At 50.9% G+C, this 21,881-nt stretch overlaps 3 protein-coding genes across 5 annotated transcripts; 2 read left to right on the top strand and 1 right to left on the bottom strand.

Annotated features, from left to right (window-relative positions):
• The first annotated feature begins 5,890 nt into the window (after window positions 1-5,890).
• Window positions 5,891-8,442, top strand: MFSD5 (major facilitator superfamily domain containing 5). Of its 2 annotated transcripts, none has more exons than XM_054192549.1 (2): window positions 5,891-5,947; window positions 6,494-8,442. In XM_054192549.1, exon 2 carries the CDS (start codon window positions 6,546-6,548, stop codon window positions 7,908-7,910), a length of 1,365 nt encoding a protein of 454 aa, XP_054048524.1. In that variant the 5' UTR covers window positions 5,891-5,947; window positions 6,494-6,545; the 3' UTR covers window positions 7,911-8,442. The 2 variants fall into 2 exon arrangements, with proteins under 2 accessions (XP_054048524.1, XP_054048525.1); XM_054192550.1 differs by having other exon boundaries at window positions 5,934-5,956.
• A 2,633-nt stretch (window positions 8,443-11,075) lies between these two features.
• Window positions 11,076-12,703, bottom strand: C2H1orf109 (chromosome 2 C1orf109 homolog). 2 transcript variants are annotated; one of them, XM_054192552.1, is made up of 4 exons: window positions 12,410-12,703; window positions 12,156-12,335; window positions 11,905-12,077; window positions 11,076-11,567 (listed from the first exon to the last, which is right to left on the bottom strand). In XM_054192552.1, exons 1-4 carry the CDS (start codon window positions 12,670-12,672, stop codon window positions 11,500-11,502), a joined length of 684 nt encoding a protein of 227 aa, XP_054048527.1. In that variant the 5' UTR covers window positions 12,673-12,703; the 3' UTR covers window positions 11,076-11,499. The 2 variants fall into 2 exon arrangements, with proteins under 2 accessions (XP_054048527.1, XP_054048528.1); XM_054192553.1 differs by having other exon boundaries at window positions 11,959-12,077; window positions 12,410-12,700.
• A 31-nt stretch (window positions 12,704-12,734) lies between these two features.
• Window positions 12,735-17,340, top strand: CDCA8 (cell division cycle associated 8). The gene is made up of 10 exons (XM_054192551.1): window positions 12,735-12,956; window positions 13,049-13,177; window positions 13,455-13,495; window positions 14,027-14,102; window positions 14,461-14,597; window positions 14,901-14,980; window positions 15,319-15,417; window positions 15,609-15,735; window positions 16,238-16,324; window positions 16,708-17,340. Exons 1-10 carry the CDS (start codon window positions 12,875-12,877, stop codon window positions 16,750-16,752), a joined length of 903 nt encoding a protein of 300 aa, XP_054048526.1. The 5' UTR covers window positions 12,735-12,874; the 3' UTR covers window positions 16,753-17,340.
• The last annotated feature ends 4,541 nt before the right edge of the window (window positions 17,341-21,881 follow it).

Raw genomic sequence — 21,881 nt, 5'->3', positions numbered from 1 at the left:
CGGGACAGTGTCAAAGGCTTTGCTCAGGTCCAGGTAAATGACGTCAGTTGCTCTCCCCTTGTCTATTGATGTTGTGACCTTCTCATAGAAGGCCACCAGGTTTGTCAGGCACAATTTGCCCTTGGTGAAGCCGTGTTGATTGTACCCAATCACCTCTTCGTTATTCTTCTGCCTCCGCAGTGCCTCCAGGAGGATCTGCTCCATAATCTTACCAGGCACAGAGGTGAGACTGACTGGCCTATAATTCCCTGGTTCTTCCTTCTTTCCCTTTTTGAAATTGGGGATTATGTTTCCCATTTTCCAGTCAGTGGGGACTTCACCAGACTGCCATGACTTTTGGAATATAATAGAGAGCAGTTTAACAACCTCATCCGCCAGTTCCTTCAGTACCCGTGGGTGTATCCCATCGGGTCCCATGGACTTGTTCACTTTCAGGTTCATCAGATGGTCATGAACCTGATCTTCACTTACGATGGGGAGTTCTGTCCAATCCCTGCCATTGTTTTCTGTGACTCTGGGAGTGTGGCTGGAGACCTTGCCAGTGAAGACTGAGGAAAAGAAGTCATTGAGAACCTCAGCCTTCTCCATATCACTTGTCACCAGCTCCCCCGTTTCCTTTCTGAGAGGGCCCACACCCTCCCTAGTCTTCTTAGCGCTAATGTACCTACAGAAATTGTTGCTGTTTCCCTTGATCTCCTTGGCTAGATTTAATTCTAACTGAGCTTTAGCTTTTCTCACCAGCTCTCTTGCTGTTCAGACAGCTTCCTTACATGCCCCCCATTCCAGCTGTCCTTTCTTCCACTCCTTATAAAGTTTATTTTTGTGTGACAGTGTGTCAAGGAGCTCCCTGTTCATAGAATCATAGAATTGCTGAGGTTGGAAGGGACCTTTAAGATCATCAAGTCCAACCTTTAACCTACCCTGACAAAAGCCTCTTCTAAACTATGTCACTAAGTGCCCCATCTACCCTTTTTTTAAACACCTCCAGGGATGGTGAATCCACCACCTCCCTGGGCAGCCTGTTCCAATGTTTAATAACCCTTTCAGTGAAAAAATGTTTCCTAATATCCAATCTAAACCTCCCCTGACATAACTTGAACCCGTTTCCTCTCGTCCTATCACTTGTCACCAGGGAGAAGAGGTCAGCCCCCATCTCTCTACAACCTCCTTTCAGGTAGTTGTAGAGGGTGATGAGGTCTCCCCTCAGCCTCCTCTTCTCCAGGCTAAACATGCCCAGCTCCCTCAGTCGTTCTTCATAAGGTTTGTCCTCCAGACCCCTCACCAGCTTTGTAGCCCTTCTCTGGACACGCTCCAACACCTCAATGTCCCTCTTGTAGCGAGGGGCCCAAAACTGAACGCAGTATCCAGGCAGGTCTCCTAGCATTCTTTCCTGCCTTCCTCTTTGTCGGTATAGTTTGCTTTCTGGACACGGAAAAGGTGATCCTTGAATACAGACCAGCTGTCCTGGGCCCCCCTTCCCTCTAGAGTTTTGTCCCACAGCACTTTGGCCAGCAGATCCCTGAAGCGATCAAAGTCTGCATGCCTAAAGTCCAGGGTCGTAAGCTTAGAATACATCCTCCTAGTTGCCCTGAGGATCTTAAATTCTATCGCTTTGTGGTCACTGCAGCCCAGGTTATCCCTGAGCCTCACGCTGGTCACCAGCCCTTCCCTGTTGGTTAGAACGAGGTCCAGCATAGCACCTTTTCTTGTTGGTTACTCTACCATTTCGAGGAGGAACTTGTCATCTATGCATTCCAGGAACATCCTGGATTGATGATGCCTTGCTGTGTTGTCTCTCCAGCAGATGTCAGGGTGGCTGAAATCCCCCACGACGACCAATGTCTTTTAAAATGTTTTGATTCTAGTCTGCATGTAGTCAAACACAAAGACATGAGAAATGCAACAAGACACTTGTTAGTTTGTAGATTTGAAACCAATCTATTTTGTTCTGTAAATAATCGAGGTGCATTAAGCTACATTGAAAGGTGGATTAAGGGACCATTTTTTCTCCTAATGGAATCTGCCAGCTAAACACATAAATGGGTAGCTTCTTCAGTGCAAAGGAGAACAGTCAGTTGCTGGGTATGTGTGCTTTGGATCAAACATGTTTTACATCTGCCTGTAAAACTCGGGATGCTTTGCTTCTTATTTTTTAGGGCAAAGGATTTCACTATGACTCTACTGACAATTGCTGGCTGACAAAGTTATAATGCCACAAAGGAGACTCTAAAGCAAGATGAATGACTTGAGATGTGCAGCCTGCCCGAAAAACATCTCTCAGTAGCAGCTGATAGCCTTTAGCTGTAGCCATTGGTATATATGGTTCACTCTGTTAGAAAGGTTTTCTGCAGTTGCAGAAATGTTAGCTTGGCTTTACACCCTACAGTAATAGTATCGGTGCCTTTATAAATTGTATTAATCCTAGGTATTTAAAACATCAGGGAATAACTGTACATGAAGAACTACAGACTGCCATTCTTAGACCTTTACAAGTCAGCACAGTGGCAAGAACACAAATGCTTCCATGAAGGTTCCTGGCTTGATCCCGGTTAGAAGCCTGGAGTCATAGGAAGGTTTAAGCGTCCTTACTGGACTTGTGAGCACTAACCCACGATTCATAGACTAGCAGAGGGGAAGAACAGTGACCAGTAGTTGTGTCAATGCGGCATTGCCATTGCTAGCAGGGCCCCAATGTCTGCATGAAATCTCACTTGGCTTTTATGAGTTTTATTTTGGTCTTTTTACCTGGAACAACCAGTAATGCCTACAATAAGATTTTTCACGGCTAGATGGCTTAGTTGTGTCCTAACTTGTCTTCATCTTGTTTTGCTTGCTTTAACTGCTCTATATAATAACAACTCAGGACAAACCTTTAGAACCCTAAGCCCTGCCCCAGATCTTTCACTGACACCATGTACTGGGTCTGGTTGGGATGGAGTTAACTCGTAACAGCTCGCATGTTGCTGTGGTTTAAGATCTGTGACCAAAACAGTGTTGGTAACACACCAGTGTTTCCTGTGTTGCCGAACAGTGCTTGCACAAAGTTAAGGCCTTCTCTGTTTTTCACTACGTCCCCTCCCCCCCGCCTCACCTCCACCAACCAAATAGGCTGGAGGTGGGCAAGTGGTTAGGAGGGGACATAGCTGGAACAGCTGTCCCAAATTGACCAAAGAGATATTCCATGCCATATAACAGCACGCTCAGCAATAAAATTGGAGGGTTTTGGGGGGGGCTGTTCCAAATTACTCATTGCTTGGACACTGGCTGGGCATTGTTCTGCTGGCAGTGAGTGATTCCATTTGTATCACTGTTTTTAATTTCTTTTTTTCCCCATCACTTACTGTCTTTATCTCGACAGATGAGTTTTTCTTGCTTTTGCCCTTCTGATTCTTTCCCGCATCTCACTGTGGGAGAGCGAGCAGGCGACTGGGTGGGAGTTTAGCTGCCAGCTGGGGTCAACCCACCACACTTCCAAACACTTTCCAAACCCTGTTCTACGGCCCCTAAACCCTGCCCCAAACACTCCCAAACCTTGACAGGAAGCTACCACAGGACCAAAACCACCTCCAGCTCAGGTCCCCCAAACACCCCCAAAACCCTGCCCCAAAGTTTTAAACAACCCTGAAACACCCTCAGATGCTGCAAAAGGACCCTGAAAGCCTGACCCAGACACCCCCAAACCCTGCCCTAGGGCTCCCAAATACTTCCTGTCACCAAATGCTGTCCCAGAATTTCCTCTGGCCCCCAAACCCCTCTGTGCTGTGCCTTAGAGCCCCTTGTCATGCCCTAAAGCTACCATCATCCCGCCAACCCCTCCAAACCCTATCCCAGGGGCCCAAATCACTCCCTGATGCTGCCCCAAAGGTCCCTCTGGTCCCCAAACACCCCGAAAGACTGCCCCAAGGCTCCCAAACACCCCCACACCTGCCCCTTCGGTAGCCCTGTCCAAGTCATGCCAAGAGCAGGAGCTGCTGGTAGGGCTGTGCATTGTCATGGCCACTCACAAATTCTTCTGGACACCACCTTTGCAGGTGCTGAAGCCTGGTCTGGCAGTTGAAGGCGTGTCACAGCTGGGAGCTCCACACAGATCTGTGGCTGGCCGTGTAGGATGAACTCTGGTTTGCAGCATGAGCATAGCTAAGTCCTGGGGCTGCACTGCATGTGGGGGAGGCTGGGAGGGTGGAATGCAGCTGGTCCTTAGTGTGGGGAGAGCTGGAGTTGGTTTTGGGAGACTGAAACTGTGTGCAGGCATTAGGAGATGTGCAATAGGGTGGGAATAGAGTGGGAATTCGAGTGATGTGCCTGTTGGAAGCAAAAACAGAAGCAAAGCTGAAAAACACCTGGTGTCCAGAACAGACACAGAAACTGGGTGAAGATCCAGTGGTTTGTGTTGCTGTGACACTGGGTAGGAACAACACTGGGGTGGAGGCCGTGCTGTCCCATTCTTCCACTTTTCACAAGAAATGTTTTGTGCAACAGCTAACAGTACAACCATGAGGAACGATGCCTTGACCACAGTCCCACCCACTCACTTTGCACAATAGGATTATAAATATTGCCCCAATTTCATACCTAATTAAGGGATGAGAATTGAATGCCAAATCATAGGGACGGATCAACGGGTTTGCCCCCCCTAAAAGGGACACCTTTTGGTAAGATTTGCGACTCAGCCACACCAAGTGCTTACCCAGGAAATCAAGTCTGTGATTGCAATTGTATCTTTAAAGCTACATAGCTATTCTGCAGCTTGGCGCATTTATCACCAGTAATCTGTACATGTTGCATAAAAATAAGCCATACTATTCATGCGCCTGACTGCTGCTTTTGAACACGTTCAGACCTACAGCAAACAGGCTGCTCGTGCATCTGGTGTCAGGCCTATGGTCACGGCAATATTTGGTCTCACTAAATGCAACAGTGCCAAGTGGTTAAGTGCTCTGCATTACAAAAACATGTCTACTCTACATCATTAAAAAATATTACCTAGCTGCAATTTTTTACCCTTGTCCTGAATGCTCTGTGAGGCATTTTCTGATTAGTCTTTAGGGTGGGATTTGCTGTCCAGATGAAAATGTGGTGGTGTTAGTGACAAAGGAAAAAATTCTTCATGGAAAGGGTTATCAAGCATTGGAAGAGGCTGCCCAGGGCAGTGGTGGAGACGCCATCCCTTGGCAGTGTCAGGTTGATGGTTGGACTCAATGATCTGAATGGGCTTTTCCAACCTAAATGACTCTATGATTCTATAGACACTGCACAGACACCGCATACCAGTCCCTACAGGTACCACTGACCTGTAGACACCCCACAGATTCCCTGTGAGGGGCCCTGTAGGCACTGCCATCCCACAAGCATCCTATAGACACCCCCAGACAACCTGCAACCTATAGGTACTGCTGCCCTACAGACACCCTGTGAGGGGTCCTATAGGCACCACTGCCCCATAGGCATCCTAAACCTGTACAGGTACTTATAGACATTGTTGCTACACAGATACCCTATAGACAGCCCATAGACAACCTGTGTGGGGCCTATACCCTATGGACAGCCCATAGACACCCTGTGCAGCGCCTATACCCTATGGACAGCCCATAGACACCCTGTGCGGGGCCTTATAGATACCACTGCCTCATAGACACTCCACAGCCCCCCCCGTGAAGGACTCTATAGTCACCACTGCCCCGCAGACACCCTATAGACACCCCATGCAGGGCCCTATAGGCACCTACGCCCCACAGACACCGCACAGCCCCCGCCCGCTCCCCGCTGTTTGGGGGCAAGGGTGACAGAAAGCGGAAACGTCCCCCCCGGGGAAGCAGGGCGATCGCAGGCCCGCGTCACATGATGCGGGCCAAGATGGCGGCGCCCACCGCGGCAGCGGCCGGGGCCGGGCGGAAGCGGAAGTGTGGGGGCGCCGGCGCGCACGGCTGCTCGCCCCGCTGAGGGGCAGGTGCGGACGGTGGGGATCGTATGGGGGCGGGGCTGCGGAGTGCATGTGGGGGTCTAGGGGGCGTATGGGACCGGGAGGGGCCTTTGAGTGCGTGTGGGTGTTTGGGGGGCATGCGAGCCCGGGGGGCCCGGGGCTGTGGGGTCCTCGAGGGGGGCCTCGTGGGGCCTAGAGCTGTGGGACGATATGGGGCGGCGGGTTGTGGGGGCTGTGCCGTGGGGATGTATGGGGCAGGCCTGGGGAGTACTGAGGGGCGATGTTTAGGGCTGGGGGTACTGTGTTGGGGGGGTTATGGGGCAGGGCCGAGGGTATACGGCAGGGGGGATGTATAGGGGCTGTGAGGGTTGATCTGAGGGGTCTGAGGCAAGTGAGGGGAACTGCTCGATGGGGAGGGGGCTGCCAAGGGGAGCAGGTTGATGGGGGTGGTCGGTGGGGGCCAACGAAGCCAGAGGAGCCTTTTGGGGTGAGCTGGGGGGAGGCACCATCCCCCAGGAGCCCCCGTCCAAACCACAGGCCTGTCTGACCTGATTCCTGGTCCCCCCCCAACAGGACTTCCGCAGCCCCCGCCAACCCCAGCAATGCTGATGAGCTCCTCTCCGCCATGCTCCTCGCCTCCTACTTCGCCTGCACCCTCCTCCTGGCTGCCTGCCTGGTGCTGGAGCTGGCTGCCTGCCGCTCCCGCCCCTCTGCCGCCCCCCACCATGCCAACCCGGCCTTCCGCCGCTTCCAGCGTGGCTACTACTGTGTCTATCTGCTGGCACTGGCCGCCGACTGGCTGCAGGGACCCTACCTCTACAAACTCTACCAGCACTACCGCTTCCTGGAGGGACAGATCGCTATCCTCTATGTCTGCGGCTTCGCCTCCAGCGTCCTTTTTGGGTTGGTTTCCTCCTCTTTAGTAGATCGATTGGGTCGGAAAAAATCCTGCGTCCTTTTTTCTTTCACCTACTCAATTTGTTGTTTGACCAAACTCTCCCGGGATTATCTGGTGCTGGTGGCGGGGAGAGTTTTAGGGGGGTTGTCCACAGCATTGCTTTTCTCCGCCTTCGAGGCATGGTACGTCCACGAGCATGTGGAGCGGTACGATTTTCCAACTGAGTGGATTGCTGTCACCTTCTCACGGGCGGCTTTTTGGAACAACATCATTGCTGTGGGGGCTGGGGGAGCAGCTGATTTCTTTGCTGAGTGGTTGGGGTTGGGCCCAGTGGCCCCGTTCATGGTCTCCATTCCCCTACTGGTGCTGTCTGGGGTCTTTGCCGTGAAAAATTGGGATGAAAACTACGGAAAGAAGCGGGCTTTCTCCAAAACCTGTGGTGACGGTTTGAAGTGCCTCCTCTCCGACCGGCGCATCCTTCTCCTAGGCACCATCCAGGCTCTGTTTGAAAGTGTCATCTACATCTTCATCTTCCTCTGGACCCCTGTCCTGGACCCCCACGGTGCTCCCTTGGGTATCGTCTTCTCTGGCTTCATGGCTGCCAGTATGTTGGGCTCCTCACTCTACCACCTGGCTGTCTCCAAGAGGTACCACCTCCAGCCTGTCCACCTCCTCTCCCTCGCCGTCCTCCTGGTATTCTTCTCCCTCTTCATGCTCACCTTCTCCACAAACCCTGGCCAGGAGAGCCCAGCCGAGTCCTTCCTCGCCTTCCTGCTCATCGAACTCTCCTGTGGGCTCTACTTCCCAGCCATGGGTTTCCTCCGACGGAAAGTAGTGCCGGAGAAGGATCGCCTGGGGGTGATGAACTGGTTTCGCCTCCCCCTGAACTTACTGGCCTGTCTGGGTTTGCTGATTCTCCATGACAGCGACCGTCAGACAGGTACCAGGAGCATGTTTGGCATCTGTGCAGCCATTGCGCTGCTAGCGCTGCTGGCTGTCGGCCGTCTCTTTGCCCTCAGCCGCCATGACGCTGAGCTCCGCCTGCCCGTGCCACCGGGACAGGCCGACGCTGACGCCACACCCGAGCTGTGACGGGTTCCTGTGACAGGTATCGCCCCCCTGAGGGACTGGGAAGGGGATGTGGGGACACCCTGACCAGCTGCTACAGGGTGAGTGCTCCCCCCAGGTGGCTGATGACCCCCAAAACATCCTCGTCCCCAACATCTCCATAGGTGGCAGGGGGGGTTGGAAGCACACAGGAGATGTGTTCTCTCTTTTAAAAAAAAAAAACCCACAACAAAATAAAAGGCGTTTCTGCAGATCCCTAATCCCCCTCTGCGCATGTTTTTGGGGGAACCTGCTCTCGATCTGCCCCCCTGCCTGGCATGGGGGTCTGTGCAAGTGGCATGATGGAACCTTGTTGTTCTGAGCAGCGGTGTGTAGAGCCGCACTTGCACAATTATTCCTGATGCACAAGGGTTTTTGTGCACACCAGTGTTTGTGTTGCACAATCGTCCCAGGTGCACGTGGGAGTTTCTGCGTCCACTGGGGTTTCGGTTGCACCAGCACATGGCTGTCCTGCTCTACGCAGAGCTTTGTCCCAGCACCTCATTCCACACTGGTCTGCATGCACCCCCTTGCACGCTGGGTGGCACACACCCCTTTCCGCACTTCCCCGCATGCCAGCACTGCACTGCACTGCACAGGTGTCCTTGCACACCCGCTCCCTGTTGCACAGGCATCCTTGCACACCTGCTCCTTGTTGCACAGGCATTGTTGCACACCATAAAGCTGTTGTGTACTGCTTCCTGCACACCAGCACCCTGTTGCATGCTACCTGTGTGCAAGCTACCAGCCCCATGTTGCACAGGCGTCCCTGCACATCCACGCCTGTTGCACAGGGGTCCTTGCACCCCGGGGCCCTGGCACACCCACACCCATTGCAGGGGGAGGTTCCTGCACGCTGTTATGGATTTACAAATGCTGGGTGCCCTAACAGGGTCCAACCCTGGGATCCCGATAGTTAATGTCAGGTCTGAGGGAAGGTTTCAAGTTCCTCTTTGATTAGACAGCTCTAGCTGGATGCCTCCGGAGAGGGACCCCTAACCCAGATCGCATCAGTTGTACCCATACCACCCATCACCTGATCCCCAAGTCCAAGTCCAATCCCTTAATTCTGGTCGGTGGTCTCTTGATTTCTTACAGGGTTTGAGCTCTTCTGAAGTGATCTCATGGTCTTGGGATTGGACCTGTTTGATCAGGTCCAGAGGAGGCCACAAAAATGGTTGGAGGGCTGGAGCCCCTCTGCTGCGAGGACAGGCTGAGGGAGTTGGGGGTGTTCAGCCTGGAGAAGAGAAGGCTCTGGAGAGACCTTTTTGTGGCCTTTCAGTACGTGACGGGGGCTTATAAGAAAGATGGGGACAGACTTTTTAGCAGGGCCAACAGCGATAGGACAAAGGGTAAATGGCTTTAAACTAGACGGGGGGAGACTCAGACTAGATTAAAGCAAGAAATGTTTTACACTGAGGGTGGTGAGACACTGTCCCAGGTTGCCCAGAGAAGCTGTGGCTGCCCCATCCCTGGAGGCGTTCAAGGCCAGGTTGGACGGGGGCTCTGAGCAACCTGATCTCGTTGAAGATGTCCCTGCCCAGGGCAGGGGGGCTGGACTCTATGGTCTTTAACAGTCCCTTCCCACCCAAACCATTCGGTGATTCTATGAAATGTTTCCTTCATCCTTCTCTTCTTCGTTCCACTCCCATCTGCCAGATCCAGCAAGTTCTGTGTTTGCAGCATCAGTTTTATCAGAAGGTTTACGCTCAATCAGCTTCTGTGGCCTGAGGCTTCACCTCCTTCAGCTGCTGGTGCTGAGCTGCTCATGCGAATAGGGCTCTTCAGAGAGAAGAACACAGTTCATCAAACTTCTTTGTAACAACCCCAGTCCCTGTTGCATGGGTTTCCTTGCACACCTGCACTCATTGCAAGGGGGGGGTCTCTGTGCACTGGTCCCTGTTGCGGAGAGGGGTCCCTGATTTTGCACCAATTGCTCCACATTCACACCCAAAGTCCCATGTGGGGAAGTGGAGGCATCTCAGCACCGCACAATTGGTGGCGGGTTTTGTCCCCCACCACAATGGGGGCTGGTTTTTGCCCCCCCTGCCATAAGTGGGGTTCACTTTTCTCCCCCACCAGGGTCAGTTTTTCCCCCCTGCTGGGGCTGTTTTTCAACTCCACCCCCCCAGCAACCACTGCTGTTTCCCTCCTGGCCGGCATGGCTGGTGCTGGCGTGGGCAAGCACTGAGCTGCGGCCACGGGCAGCTGCCCAGGAGCAGCAGCTGGAGAGCAGAGGGACCAGCTCCACAACTTGCAGATGCACTGGCCACATCTCCGTAATCTTGTCCAGGAGCTCAAGGTGAAACTCGGGGGGGAGGCGGTCCTGGCTGAGCTGGGCTGTCTGCCCAGCCCTGCCTCCAGCTGGCACACGGGTGGGCTGAGGGTGTGTGTGGGACTGGGGTCCCTTGGCTGGGTCCTGTGCTGTGAGCTGGCTATGTCCTGCTGGGTTGTCTCCCCTGGGGGATTTTGTACCCCAACACACACACTGCCCCCAGAAGTCCCTGTCACATGGGTGAATTCACAGGTTGGGTGAGAACGCCCAGGAACAGCCCCCAGTGCCCTGAGGATGGGGCTGACCTTGCAATCCCCAGCCACTCTCTCCATCCCAGTGGGGGTCTGCACTCCTAGCCCCTCTCCCCGCACTCCCTGTTAAGTCCCAGTACCATCCTGCACCCCATGGCGGCTCCCAGCCCCTCTCCTTTGTTCTGGCAGGGAGACCCAGCCTTACCAGTGCTGCCCAGCCCCTCTCCATCTACCCGAGCTGGGGTCTGCACCCTGGGCACCTCGACCCCTCTCCCCACTGCTACTGGGCTCTTCTGCCTGCACCCTTGAGCCCCTGCCCCGCCCCATCCTGAGCGGGTCCCTAGCCACCCCCAAGGGGGAATGCCTGCAGCCCCCTGCCCCACACCCTGAGGGGGGTTCCCTGGCCACTGCTGGCCTCTCTCCCTGGGCCCCCCCCATAGTGGACACCTGCAGCCCCTGGCCTCCCCCAGACAGGAGATCCCTCTCCTCACACCTGCACCTGGGTGTAGGTTCCCTGGGGCAGCTATAAAACAACCAGCACCAGTGGTACCCTTCTCATCCGTCATTCTGCGAAGTACAGGACAGTCTAAGCACTCTCTCCTGAAACTATTCCTGTGCCAGATCTGCTTTGACATCTTTTATTTATTTGTAAGGATGGTACCTAAACATATTTGTTACATGGTATCAGCCTGTTGTGCCTTATGTTATGCTTGCTTATTTGCAGCAGACCTCAAGTTAGTAAGTCACAACATTTTTTTCAGTATACAAAAATATCCGTGGCAGACCAAAGAAAAGACGACTTCTGTAGCTGAAGATGATACCCTTTTATCTTCATGGCTTGTTCAGCTCAGCCTCTTCAGACACCAAGTCCATTTCCACTTGAAAATGAAACAGTCCAAGCATTTTCTACTGAGGCCAAGTACCCAACTCATTCAGCTTCCAAAAAGCACCGGTTAAGCTTCCTCAATCCACCATCCTTGTCGTGGTCATCTCAGAACATACCAGACTCTCGCAGAAGCTGTTCAACATCAGTCCCTCCTGTTCGCTGTCAGGAGCCTGGTGAGCAGCACAGCTCCCGGTGGTTGTCCACAAACAGAGAGATCTTAAGAAGTGTATCTGAGTTGGAAGGAAAAAAATAGCCCCATTAGCTTAATGTTTTTTATCTGTATTCTGTACCCACAAAAAATTAACTTGTTTCTAAAAACAATAAAGAAAAACGTAAGTAAAGCTAACTTAGCAGACCAAGTGAAATGGAGCACTATGCTCCTTGTTACACTGTGAGGAAGGATGTTGCTTCCAGCTATGCCCAGGGTGTGATGGTGAGTATTTACAACTGAAGTCATTTACAAGATCTCAGAGCAGGTCACAAAGATCAAGTGCAAACTGAACAAGGTCACCCACTGCTACTGAGAAAAACATAGCAAGCAGCACCGGGCCTACGTGAGAGCCAGACCTTCGGCCTCCAGCGCTGAGAGCTCAAGGAAGGGTCTGCTGGAAGTGGAACTACCTTGAACAACGTCTTCCTTGTAGCGCTCCAAAATTCTCTCCCAAGACTGTGGGAGGGCTTCCATGTCTGGCAGGCTGTCACAGCTGATGCGGAGAAGGAGAAGCTTGCTCTCCAGGTACCTTCATGCCCGGTAAGGACGACAAAGAGAAAAAGGCGTCTGCCAGCGCTGCCCGGAGAGACCCGCCGCGGAAGGATACAGGTGCCGGTAGTAACGCTCCACGTCCTGCAGCCCCTCTAGCGCATCCGCCAGGGAGGGGCTGCGCGGCCCGCGCTGTAGGGACGCCGCCAGGCCCAGCTCCGCCGCCCGCTCCTCGTACAGCCGCAGGACGCCAGCCACGCCGGCCCCCACGGCGTCCCGCACGTCCCGCAGCTCCGCCCTGCGCGACAAAGCAGATGGCGCTCAGCTGCAGACCCACGACCCCAGCCCGGCCCGGCCCCGCCGCCGCCTTACCGCCGGCTGCCTAGCTGCTCCAGCAGCGCCTCGGCCGCGCCGCGCTGCTTCCACCACAGCCGCGCCTGCAGCTCGCCGAAGGCCCCCAGCGGTGAGCCGCCCCACGCCAGCCGCTGCCCCGCCCGCATCTGTGCCGCCAGCCCGGCCAGCGAGCCCAAGAGCGGCGCGCAGGCGTCCAGCGCCGCCCGCCAGGCTGCGTCCTGCCGCGCCGCCGCTGCCGCCCACTCCCGCAGCGCCGCTGCCAGCGCCTCTGCTGCCGCCATAGCGGCCCGCCGGACCGGAAGCGGGACACAGTCCCGTGACGTCATTGCGCTGCGCCGGGACCCGATTGGCCGGGCGGCGGCAGGCTCTGATTGGCCGGGCGGCGGCGGCGGTTGGGTTTGAACGCGCGGCGGGCGGCGGCGCTCCCGGATCCGACCCTAACCCCGGCCCCAGACACCGCCGCTAGCCCCCCACACCGCCGCCATGGCGCCCGCACGGAAGAAGGGTGGCGTGAGCGCGCGCAAGAGGAAGCTGGCGGCCTTTCTGAAGGACTTCGACCGAGAGGGTAGGCTGCGGCCGGCGGGAGCGGGGTGGGGACGGGGAGCGGGCCCCGGGCCCTAGCCCCGAGCCATTACTGAGCCGTGCGCGTCCCCGCAGTGGAACGGCGGATCGAGCAGATTCGGGCGGACGGGGAGCGCCTCATCAAGGAGGTGGAGCACCTGTACGACATGGAGATCCTGCGGCTGCCGCCGGAGATCCGCGAGATGAACTGGGTCGAGTACTTCGGTACGGGGCGGGCGGTGCCGGGCGGTCAGGGGCGTGTTTTCCCTGGGGTAAGGAACCCAAGGGTAGTACAGGAGCAGCCGGGGGCTCCTCTGTCTGGAATCTCTTGGGCTGTTAGGAAGTGCCGCTCTCTTTGTCTGAGGCCGCTCACTCGCTGCCGAGAAAACTAGTTTGTGCTGGTTTTTTGCACCCTAGTGGTGACGTGTTAAAGTACGTCTACCTGCATTGCATGGGCTGTCTTAGATATGTATTGATTTTTTAAAAATGTTTTCTTTTTTAGCTAAAGGAGGAAGCACAAAGGTGTTGGAAGAAGCAGCAACGGTGGGTTTCTAACATAAACATTAAACTTTCCCGATCGTGTTGTGTACCTCCATAGAAAACGAAGGGTTTCTTGAGTCCGTAGAAGCATTGTAATAGCAGAATAGATAAATACTTTCACAAATGCTGCTTTAAGACTTACTAGTAAGCGATGTCTGTTGTATCTAATATAGGACATGCCTGCTTATACTGCTCCTTCTTGGTCTTTCCGTACCCGCTTGATTTCACTCCCAGATCCCTGACAGCATACACGTTTTTCAGAAAATTAAAGCATTTCTGAATCGGTTGAGCAGCAGGGCGGCAGTGAAGTGTACTTGCAGCTGCCAAATAAGGCACGTTAGTCCTGAACAGCATGCAGACCTCACATGTTGTTGTCACCTTCAGAACAACATGAAAGGTCCTAGTTTGAGCACAGCAGAAAACACGGAGGTATTCTTGCTGTAAAATAGTAAGGGATTTGCTCTACCACTTGGATTTCTCAGAACTATGTGCTACCAATAATCCTAATGGTGTTGTGACCGTTTTTAATTTTAGGCAGCCTTGGAAATAACAGAAATAAACAAGCTAACAGCAGAAGTTATCCAGACTCCTTTAAAAATCATCAGGAAAGGTCAGTTTGTTTTAAGCATTGTGATGAGTTCAGTGATATGAAAGCATGCCATGATTTACATACTGCAAATAATAATTCGGTTCTTACCTTACACCCTTCAATATATTTAAAGACAGGAAAATAATCCTATGTTTATCCCTACTATCTGCAGCAGCTCATCTTAATTTTATTAAACCTTTCAAAATAATTTAAGATAGTGCTCTGTCCACTCAGTAATCTGTCAGGATTACATTGGAATTTGGACTTCAGAAGCAAATTGTTGTCAAAAATGCTTGTAATTGTTTACTGTTTACCTCAGCTGCTAACTAATAATGTAAAGTTATTTATTTTCAACTTAGATAATGCTTTCTCTTTCTAGTGGAAAAATCTAAACAGGATATTGAAGCTATTGAAGAAGAAGGGGAGCCTCCTTTGCTTCCTCTAGCAACGCAAAAACATGATAGCCAGTGTCTTCCAGAGCCAGAAGCTGAAAACATTAATCCCAGAACTAAAAAGGTAAATAGCTGCTCTTCGTGATGACTTCATTCCCAATGGATAACCTACTTTCTGAAGTGATGTCTCTGATAATATAGCTGTCCAGGATACTTTGAGGGGGACTTCAAAACAGGTATTGCTTCCTGAAAGGCCTAGCGACAGGGGAAGGTCACAGAAGCTTGTATGGTGTTTGTTTCTGGACTCTTCTGCCATAAAAAGGAGCCTATTGAGACAAACATTTTGTTTGGAAGCGTTTTTTCATTGTGGACTCAGCTGTCATGTGGATAGTGAAGTAACTGATTTGGTGAGTAATGTGTGTTTCAGGTGAAGGCATCCACTAAAAAAGTGCCAGCGTCCAGGAGCAGAAGAGCTCCTTCAGCAAGAGTGAAGCGCATGAGTAAAAGGTAATAGGGGATATCTTTTTCACTGAATCTCAGAAATGGAGAATAAGTGTATAGTGCTAATATAACTCCTAAATGGAATGGAATATGGCTTAGTAGGCTGATTGATGTGGTTGTGCCATGCTATAGGAAAAAAATCAGTGATCTGACAGTGAATGAAAGATGGACAACTTCCTCTCCCGTGATGACCAGCTATCCCTAGCTTTGGGGTTTACCTTTGATTAGTAAGAAGCTCTGGTTTTCTGTGGTGATAACCTCATTCAAGTCTTTGATAAGATAGTGCTTGTATATTTGTTAAAGGTATTGTTATGAGGATATGTTTACTTATTTCCCTTTAACAGATCAAGTAAAAACAACTTTATCACGCCAGCTACTGGTAGAATTGTTGATCTCTGTGCTCCAGGAGGTTCCTCCATGGTCACACCCAAATTTGATTCCAGGTTTGTATTCTGTTGAATGTCTCTGTTAACCTCTCATACGGGGAGTGCCTTTCCAGTTGCTTTATGTATTTATCTGTCATGGATTTGCAACATAGTCCTTAGTGGCTCTTTGAACCTGAAATGAAAGACTCTTAGTCAAAGTGCTTTGAGGAATTGCAGTGAAATTATTTACTGATAACTTTTTGTTTCAGAATTTTCAAGACACCTGGTTTGCGCATACCTGCAGTAAATGAACGTGTTTACACCATCTCTGCCAATGGCAGCCCCCTTGCTGACAGCAACGATATCTTCATTACAGTCCCTGTTGGAGGAGGGGAGGTAAATCAGAAACTTTAATCTGTAAAATCTCTGCTGAAGGGATAGGTTGTAACTTCTTGGGGCCCTTAGCAGTTTCATGTCATCCACTCTTGTCTCTTTAGTTGTGCCACTGCAGTTTACCAGGGGATTGATCTAGCTTAAAGAGAACCTTGGAAGATTTTTAGTTCAAAGTGGGAGCTGCTCCAAGCAGAATGTGGAATGACAACTTGCTGTCCATTTAAGTAACATTTAAAGTATGCTCTGCTCTGGCAGGGAGATTGTACTAGGTGATCTCCAGGGGTCCCTTCTAACCCCTATCATTCTGTGTGATTCTGTAAAGTAACTTCTGCTGGCAGTAATGTGTTAATGCACTGCAAGGAAGGTATGACCTGAGCTTCTGGTCACGCTGTTCTCTGCCTGTATGTGGTCTCCTAGTATGCTTGGATTTTTTATTTTTCCCCCATGCTTCCGGCTACTACAGCTGGCCAAACAGAAAACCTAAGATTTGGGGTTTTTTTCACAGAGCATTCGTTTAGCAGCAAGTGATTTGACCAAGAAGAATCTTCTTCATCTGAATCCGGAGGCCCAAGGAATTGTGAAGAAGCTATCAGTAAGTCTATGTATTTCTGTGGATCATAACCTGAAGTTGTAAGGCAGTGTTGGCACTCTGTTGTTAGTCACTGGACTGTTGAGCTGTAATAGAAACTTCTTATTTTCCCCTCGTTGTCTTGTATTTTGGTTCATGTCACTGGTCAAGAAGAAGCATGAACTGAGAATGGAAGAAGAGGGAGTAGCTACATCACATCTAGCTTAATACAAACTGCGGATAAACCGTACGCTTCTTGAAAAAGAACTGTTGTCCCAAAGCTTTGTCAATGTTTTGAAAAACTGAATCAACATGAAAGCGTCTTCTACTTCAGGCAGAAGCTGTGAACCGTTGTGGGGTGTAACGTTGTCTCTTAAGAGTACTGATTAATTTCTCTTTCTTTCCAGGTTCGTCTTGCACAAGCTTGCAGCGGTGCAAAAACCTATAGATGAAACTCAACGAATGCTGACATCCCTCTGTAAATACAGAATGTTACATTTAGGATTGCTACCTTTAGTTCTTGTTCTAATTTGTGTCTTCCATTAATTTACAGAATGGAAGTTAAAAGCTAATTTTTCTATCTTTAATGGGATTAGAATAAATTGCCTTTTTTTTAATTCAGGAAACAAAATGCTTTGTTCTCTATTTCCTTTAAGGTTAAGACCAAGATAGAATTATCTTGGGCTTGCAGACCAGCAAGCTGGGCAGAAAGGCCATTCTGGTACCTTGCAGAAGATGTAAGCAGTGGACACAAGTGGCTGGAGTTTCTATCTGTCTTGGCAAAGAAAGCAACAGATCAGACTTGTTGCACTTCCTTCCAGGCATGTCCTTTCTCTGCAAATGTGCTTAAAAGGTGATTACTGTCTCAGTATAGTACCTGAGATACCTAAAGGCAAGTTAGTAGTGCCTGGGACTAAATGGAAAGCTTCTTGTAGTTCATGATGCTGCCGTGAATAGTAGTCCTTTTGTTCTTATAGCAGCCATTGTAGTTGTAACTGGCTTTGAGGTTTTTGTAATAAACTGTCATGGTTTAACCCCAGCCGGCAACTAGCACCATGCAGCTGTTCACTCACTCACCACCTCACCCCCTGACCCCCCAGTAGGGTATGGAGAAGAGGGAGGAAAAAAAGGAAAAATATCCTCATGGGTTCAGATAAAGACAGTTTAATAGAACAGTAACAAAGAGAAAATAATAATAATGGTAAAACAATATAAAAGGTAAGTGATACAACTACTCACCATCCGATGACTGGTTGCCCAGCTTGTCCAGAGCAGCAATTTGTGGATTCCTGTCCCCTGGCCATCCCCTATTTATATACTGAGCATGATGTCTATGGAATGGAATATTCCTTTGGCCAGCTTGTCCTGTCTATGCTCCCTCTGAGATTCTATGGGAAGCTGAAAAAGTCCTTGACTAAATATAAGCATTACTTAGCAACAGCTAAAACAATATGTTAGCAGAATTATTCTCATAATAAACCCAAAACACAGCAGCTACTAGGAAGAAAATTAACTCTGTCCCAGCTGAAATCAGGACAGTATCCCCCCCTTATTCTGTACCATCTATATCATGCCAGGTCTTACACTTTTCAATTAATCACCACAACTCTTCCTGTCGTTGACATTGTGTATGTATATAGATATATATGTATTGCCAGGGTTGGTGGTATGAAATTCAACAAGGCCCAAGGACTGGGTCCTGCACTTGGGTCACACCAATCCCATGCAGTGCTACAGGCTTGGCGATGCCTGGCACAAAAGGATCTGGTGGTGTTGGTCAACAGCCGGCTGAATATGAGCCAGCAGTGTGCCCAGGTGGCCAAGAAGGCCAGTAGCATCCTAGCCTGTATCAGGAACAGTGTGGCCAGCAGGACTGGGGCAGTGACCGTCCCCCTGCACTCAGCACTGGTGAGGCCCCACCTCGAGCCCTATGTCCCGTTTCGGGCCCTTCATGACAAGAAAGACATTGAGGTGCTGGAGCGTGTCCACAGAAGGACAATGGAGCTGGTGAGGGGTCTGGAGCAGGAGTCTTGTGAGGAGCATCTGAGGGAGCTGGGGCTGTTCAGCCTGGAGAAAAGGGGGCTGAGGGGAGACCTCGCTCTCTACAGCTCCCTGAAAGGAGGGGGCAGCCAGGGGGGGTCAGGCTCTTCTCCCAAGGAACAGGCCATGGCACAAGAGGAAACGGTCTCAAGTTGCACCAGAGGAAGTTTAGATTGGATATTAGGAAAAATTTCTTCCCCAAAAGGAACATTAGAAGAGGCTGCCCAGCAGGGCAGTGGTGGAGTCACCATCCCTGGAAGGATTTAAAAGCCGGGCAGATGCGATGCTGAGGGATGTGGTTTAGTGGTGTTTTTGTCAGTGTTAGGTTGATGGTTGGACTCAATGATTTTAAAGGTCTCTTCCAACCTAGACAATTCTATATAAATCTATCACATAGATATCATTCTCTTAGTCTATGGGCCATCCCTCTAATATGTCCATTGAGTTCATTTAGTCCATGACTTTGGGCTCCACCTGTTGTTAGTCTTTCAGGGCAGGAGAGACAGTGTGTAGTGTTGGATCGTTGCATGCTGCATCTGGAGCTTGCAGCTAGTGTATCTGGCCCAGCCCATGCGCACAGTCTGCAGGTTGAAGATGTCAATCTTGGGAAGGTTGCCAGGCACCAGTTGCTGAAGCTGGTTCTGGTTCCATCACCGCTGCACTTTGTTCGGTTTCATCAAAGTTCATCCTTCATTGGTTTGGGTGATTCTTACTAGAATACCATTGATATAGCATATAGCAACTGTAGTAGTGACGACACATGTTGGTATTTTAGTAATATCATACAATTTAATTCATTGGCTGTTCTCACCCAAAATCGAATCCTCTTGAGGTATAAATCGGACTTTCCCATCCTTCTCCATTGTCCACCAAGCACACCCAGGTCCCTGAACAAAAGCAATCCCACAGATGGGTTTGCCTTTGCCTGAGGCAAGACTAACCCCAACTCTCTTCCCTAACATGTTCTTCATGTGCACCACGGGGGCTTTATGCCCTTCTGCAGTGTGTGGGAGTTTTGATTGGGCAGGGCCAGCTCCCTTGGTAGATCCCCTGGTGTTAACTAACCAAGTAGCTTTTGCTAAATGTGTGTCCCAATGTTTTAAGGTCCCAGCACCCATTGCTCTCCATGTAGTTTTTAGCAGTCTATTGTATCGTTCAATTTTCCCAGAGGCTGGCGTGTGGCAGGGGATGTGATATACCTTCAAGCCCCACTTTGGGCACCAAAAAGGACTGTTGTGGTTTAGCCCCAGCCACCAGCCAAGTGCTATGTGTCCGCTTGCTCGCTCATCACCCACCCACCACCCCGGTGGGATGGGGAGGAGGATCAGAAGAAAGAGGTAAAACTAGTGGCTTAGGATAAAGACAGTTTAATAGAACACCAAAGGAAAAGAATTAACAATAATACCAATAAAATAATACACAAAGTGAGTGATAGATGGTGCAATTGCTCACTGCCCGCAACCCGATGCCCAGCCTTTTCCGGAGCAGAGACATTGCTTAACTGTCATTCTCTTTCCTGTTGTTTTTCAAAACTAAATCTTCTCCTTCAGCAGAGCTAGAAGATAATGTTCTCTTGAAAAATGCTACATAATAGAGCAATCCTCAAAACAGCTGCCATCTCCAACCATTCTGAAAAGAATTTAACTTGTACAGGCCTTCACTTGAAGGTGGGCATGAAAGCATCCATTTACAACAGGGTGCCCAAAGAATACACAAAATGTCTCAAAACCTACCATGTCTCATTTTTCTTCCATTCCTTTTCTTTGCAGTTTTATTCTCCTGCCCTTTTCCCAATTTCTTCTTTTTTCCCTTTTCTCAATCCATACACCAAATTAAGCCCAAGTGTAATCCCTCTACCACCTTGAGGCTTTTGAAGCTTTTTAAAGCCAGGAAAAGCGTCCAGCCCGAGCTGGTACCCAGCACTTCCTGGGGAGTGGGACCACTCCCCCCTCATAAAAGAAGCTTTTTGTGAGGAAGGAAAAAAGCAGTGAGCGGGCAATGCCTGGGCATCACCCGCGGAACCACCTGGGAGCACCAGATGAGGGTGTATGTCGGCGAGGCAACAGCAGCAGCGGGCAGCCACGCAGAGTGTGACGGGTGACTGCGAGTGGAGGAACAAGAGGAGAGCAAGCAGGCAGGCAGGCTAGGTCAACTGCAAAGAAAACATGGTCTCTACTTGGTCTGTAGCCAAAGCCAAAAGGAATAAAGTGACCCAAATGGACCTGATGGAGGGACATGCACCCATCCAGGCGATGGGCTGCATGGAATGTCTGTCACTCTGGCAGGAGGACAGCAAAGACAGCGCCTTTGCGTGCTGTGACCAGGTAAATGATCTGCTCAGCCTGGTGGCTGAGTTTAAGGAGGAAGTGGAAAGACTGAGGACCGTTTGGGAGTGTGAAAGGGAGATCGATTGGTGGAGGCACACCTGCCATTCTTAGGGAAAAAGCAGCAGGAAGGGGATCCACGAGAGGTAGAGGATCCCCTGCCCTCTTGTCACCAGGCAGAAGGAGGGGAACTAGGAGAGGATGGGGGGGGAATGGAAGCAGGTACTTGCTTGGGGCAGCAGAAGAGCCCCCTCCAGACCCCCCATGCCCCCCCAGGTGCCCGTACAGAACAGATGTGGGCCTCTGGAGATAGATGATGAGGGAACTAAGGATGCTGATAAAGCCCCATCCAGGGACTTGTCAAAGCAGCCAGCTCCACGCATTAAGACTGCTTCTGTGAAGAGCAGGAGGAGGGCAATAGTCATAGCGGGGTCCATTCTGAGGGGAACTGAGGGTCCCATATGCAGGCTGGACCCTTCCCACAGGGAGGTCTGCTGCCTCCCTGGGGCCCGTGTTAAGGATATAGCCAGGAAGCTTCCTGGCCTGATACGGCCCTCCGATTATTACCCTCTTTTGCTCTTACAGGCAGACAGTGAGGAGCTGGAGAGCAGAAGTCTGAGGGCAATGGAGAAAGATTTCAGGGCCTTGGGACAGCTTGTCAAGGGTTCGGGAGCACAAATTGTGTTCTCCTCTGTCCCTCCAGTTTTGGGGACTGATGAATGGGTGAACAGGAAAATTGGACAGATCAACATCTGGCTCCGAAACTGGTGCTACCAGCAGGCCTTTGGGTTCTGTGATCATAGTTTGATCTCCAGGACACTGGGCCTGCTTGCTAAGAATAGGAAAACCCTATCCCAAAAGGGGAAAAGGGTACTAGGCCAAGAGTTAGCAAGGCTCATGGACAGGGCTTTAAACTAGTATCGAGGGGGGGGGGGATAAAACCAGGCCCACTAGTAATGAGCCTAGGGATAAAGGGCCAAGGATGGGAGTGAAATCGGTAGCCCAGCTGAAGTGCATCTACACGAATGCACGTAGCATGGGCAACAAACAGGATGAGCTGGAAGCCATTGTGCAGCAGGACAGCTATGATGTAGTTGCTGTCACGGAAATGTGGTGGGATGACTGTCACGACTGGAATGCTGCGATGAAAGGCTATAAGCTCTTCAGAAGGGATAGGCAAGGAAGGAGAGGCAGGGGTGTGGCTCTGTACATTAGGG

The sequence above is a fragment of the Rissa tridactyla genome, chromosome 2 (genome assembly GCF_028500815.1).
Source record: "Rissa tridactyla isolate bRisTri1 chromosome 2, bRisTri1.patW.cur.20221130, whole genome shotgun sequence".
Classification (NCBI taxonomy): domain Eukaryota; kingdom Metazoa; phylum Chordata; class Aves; order Charadriiformes; family Laridae; genus Rissa; species Rissa tridactyla.
The sequence above is the reverse complement of the archived record's forward strand: the minus strand, read 5'-3'. Positions and strand labels throughout refer to the sequence as shown.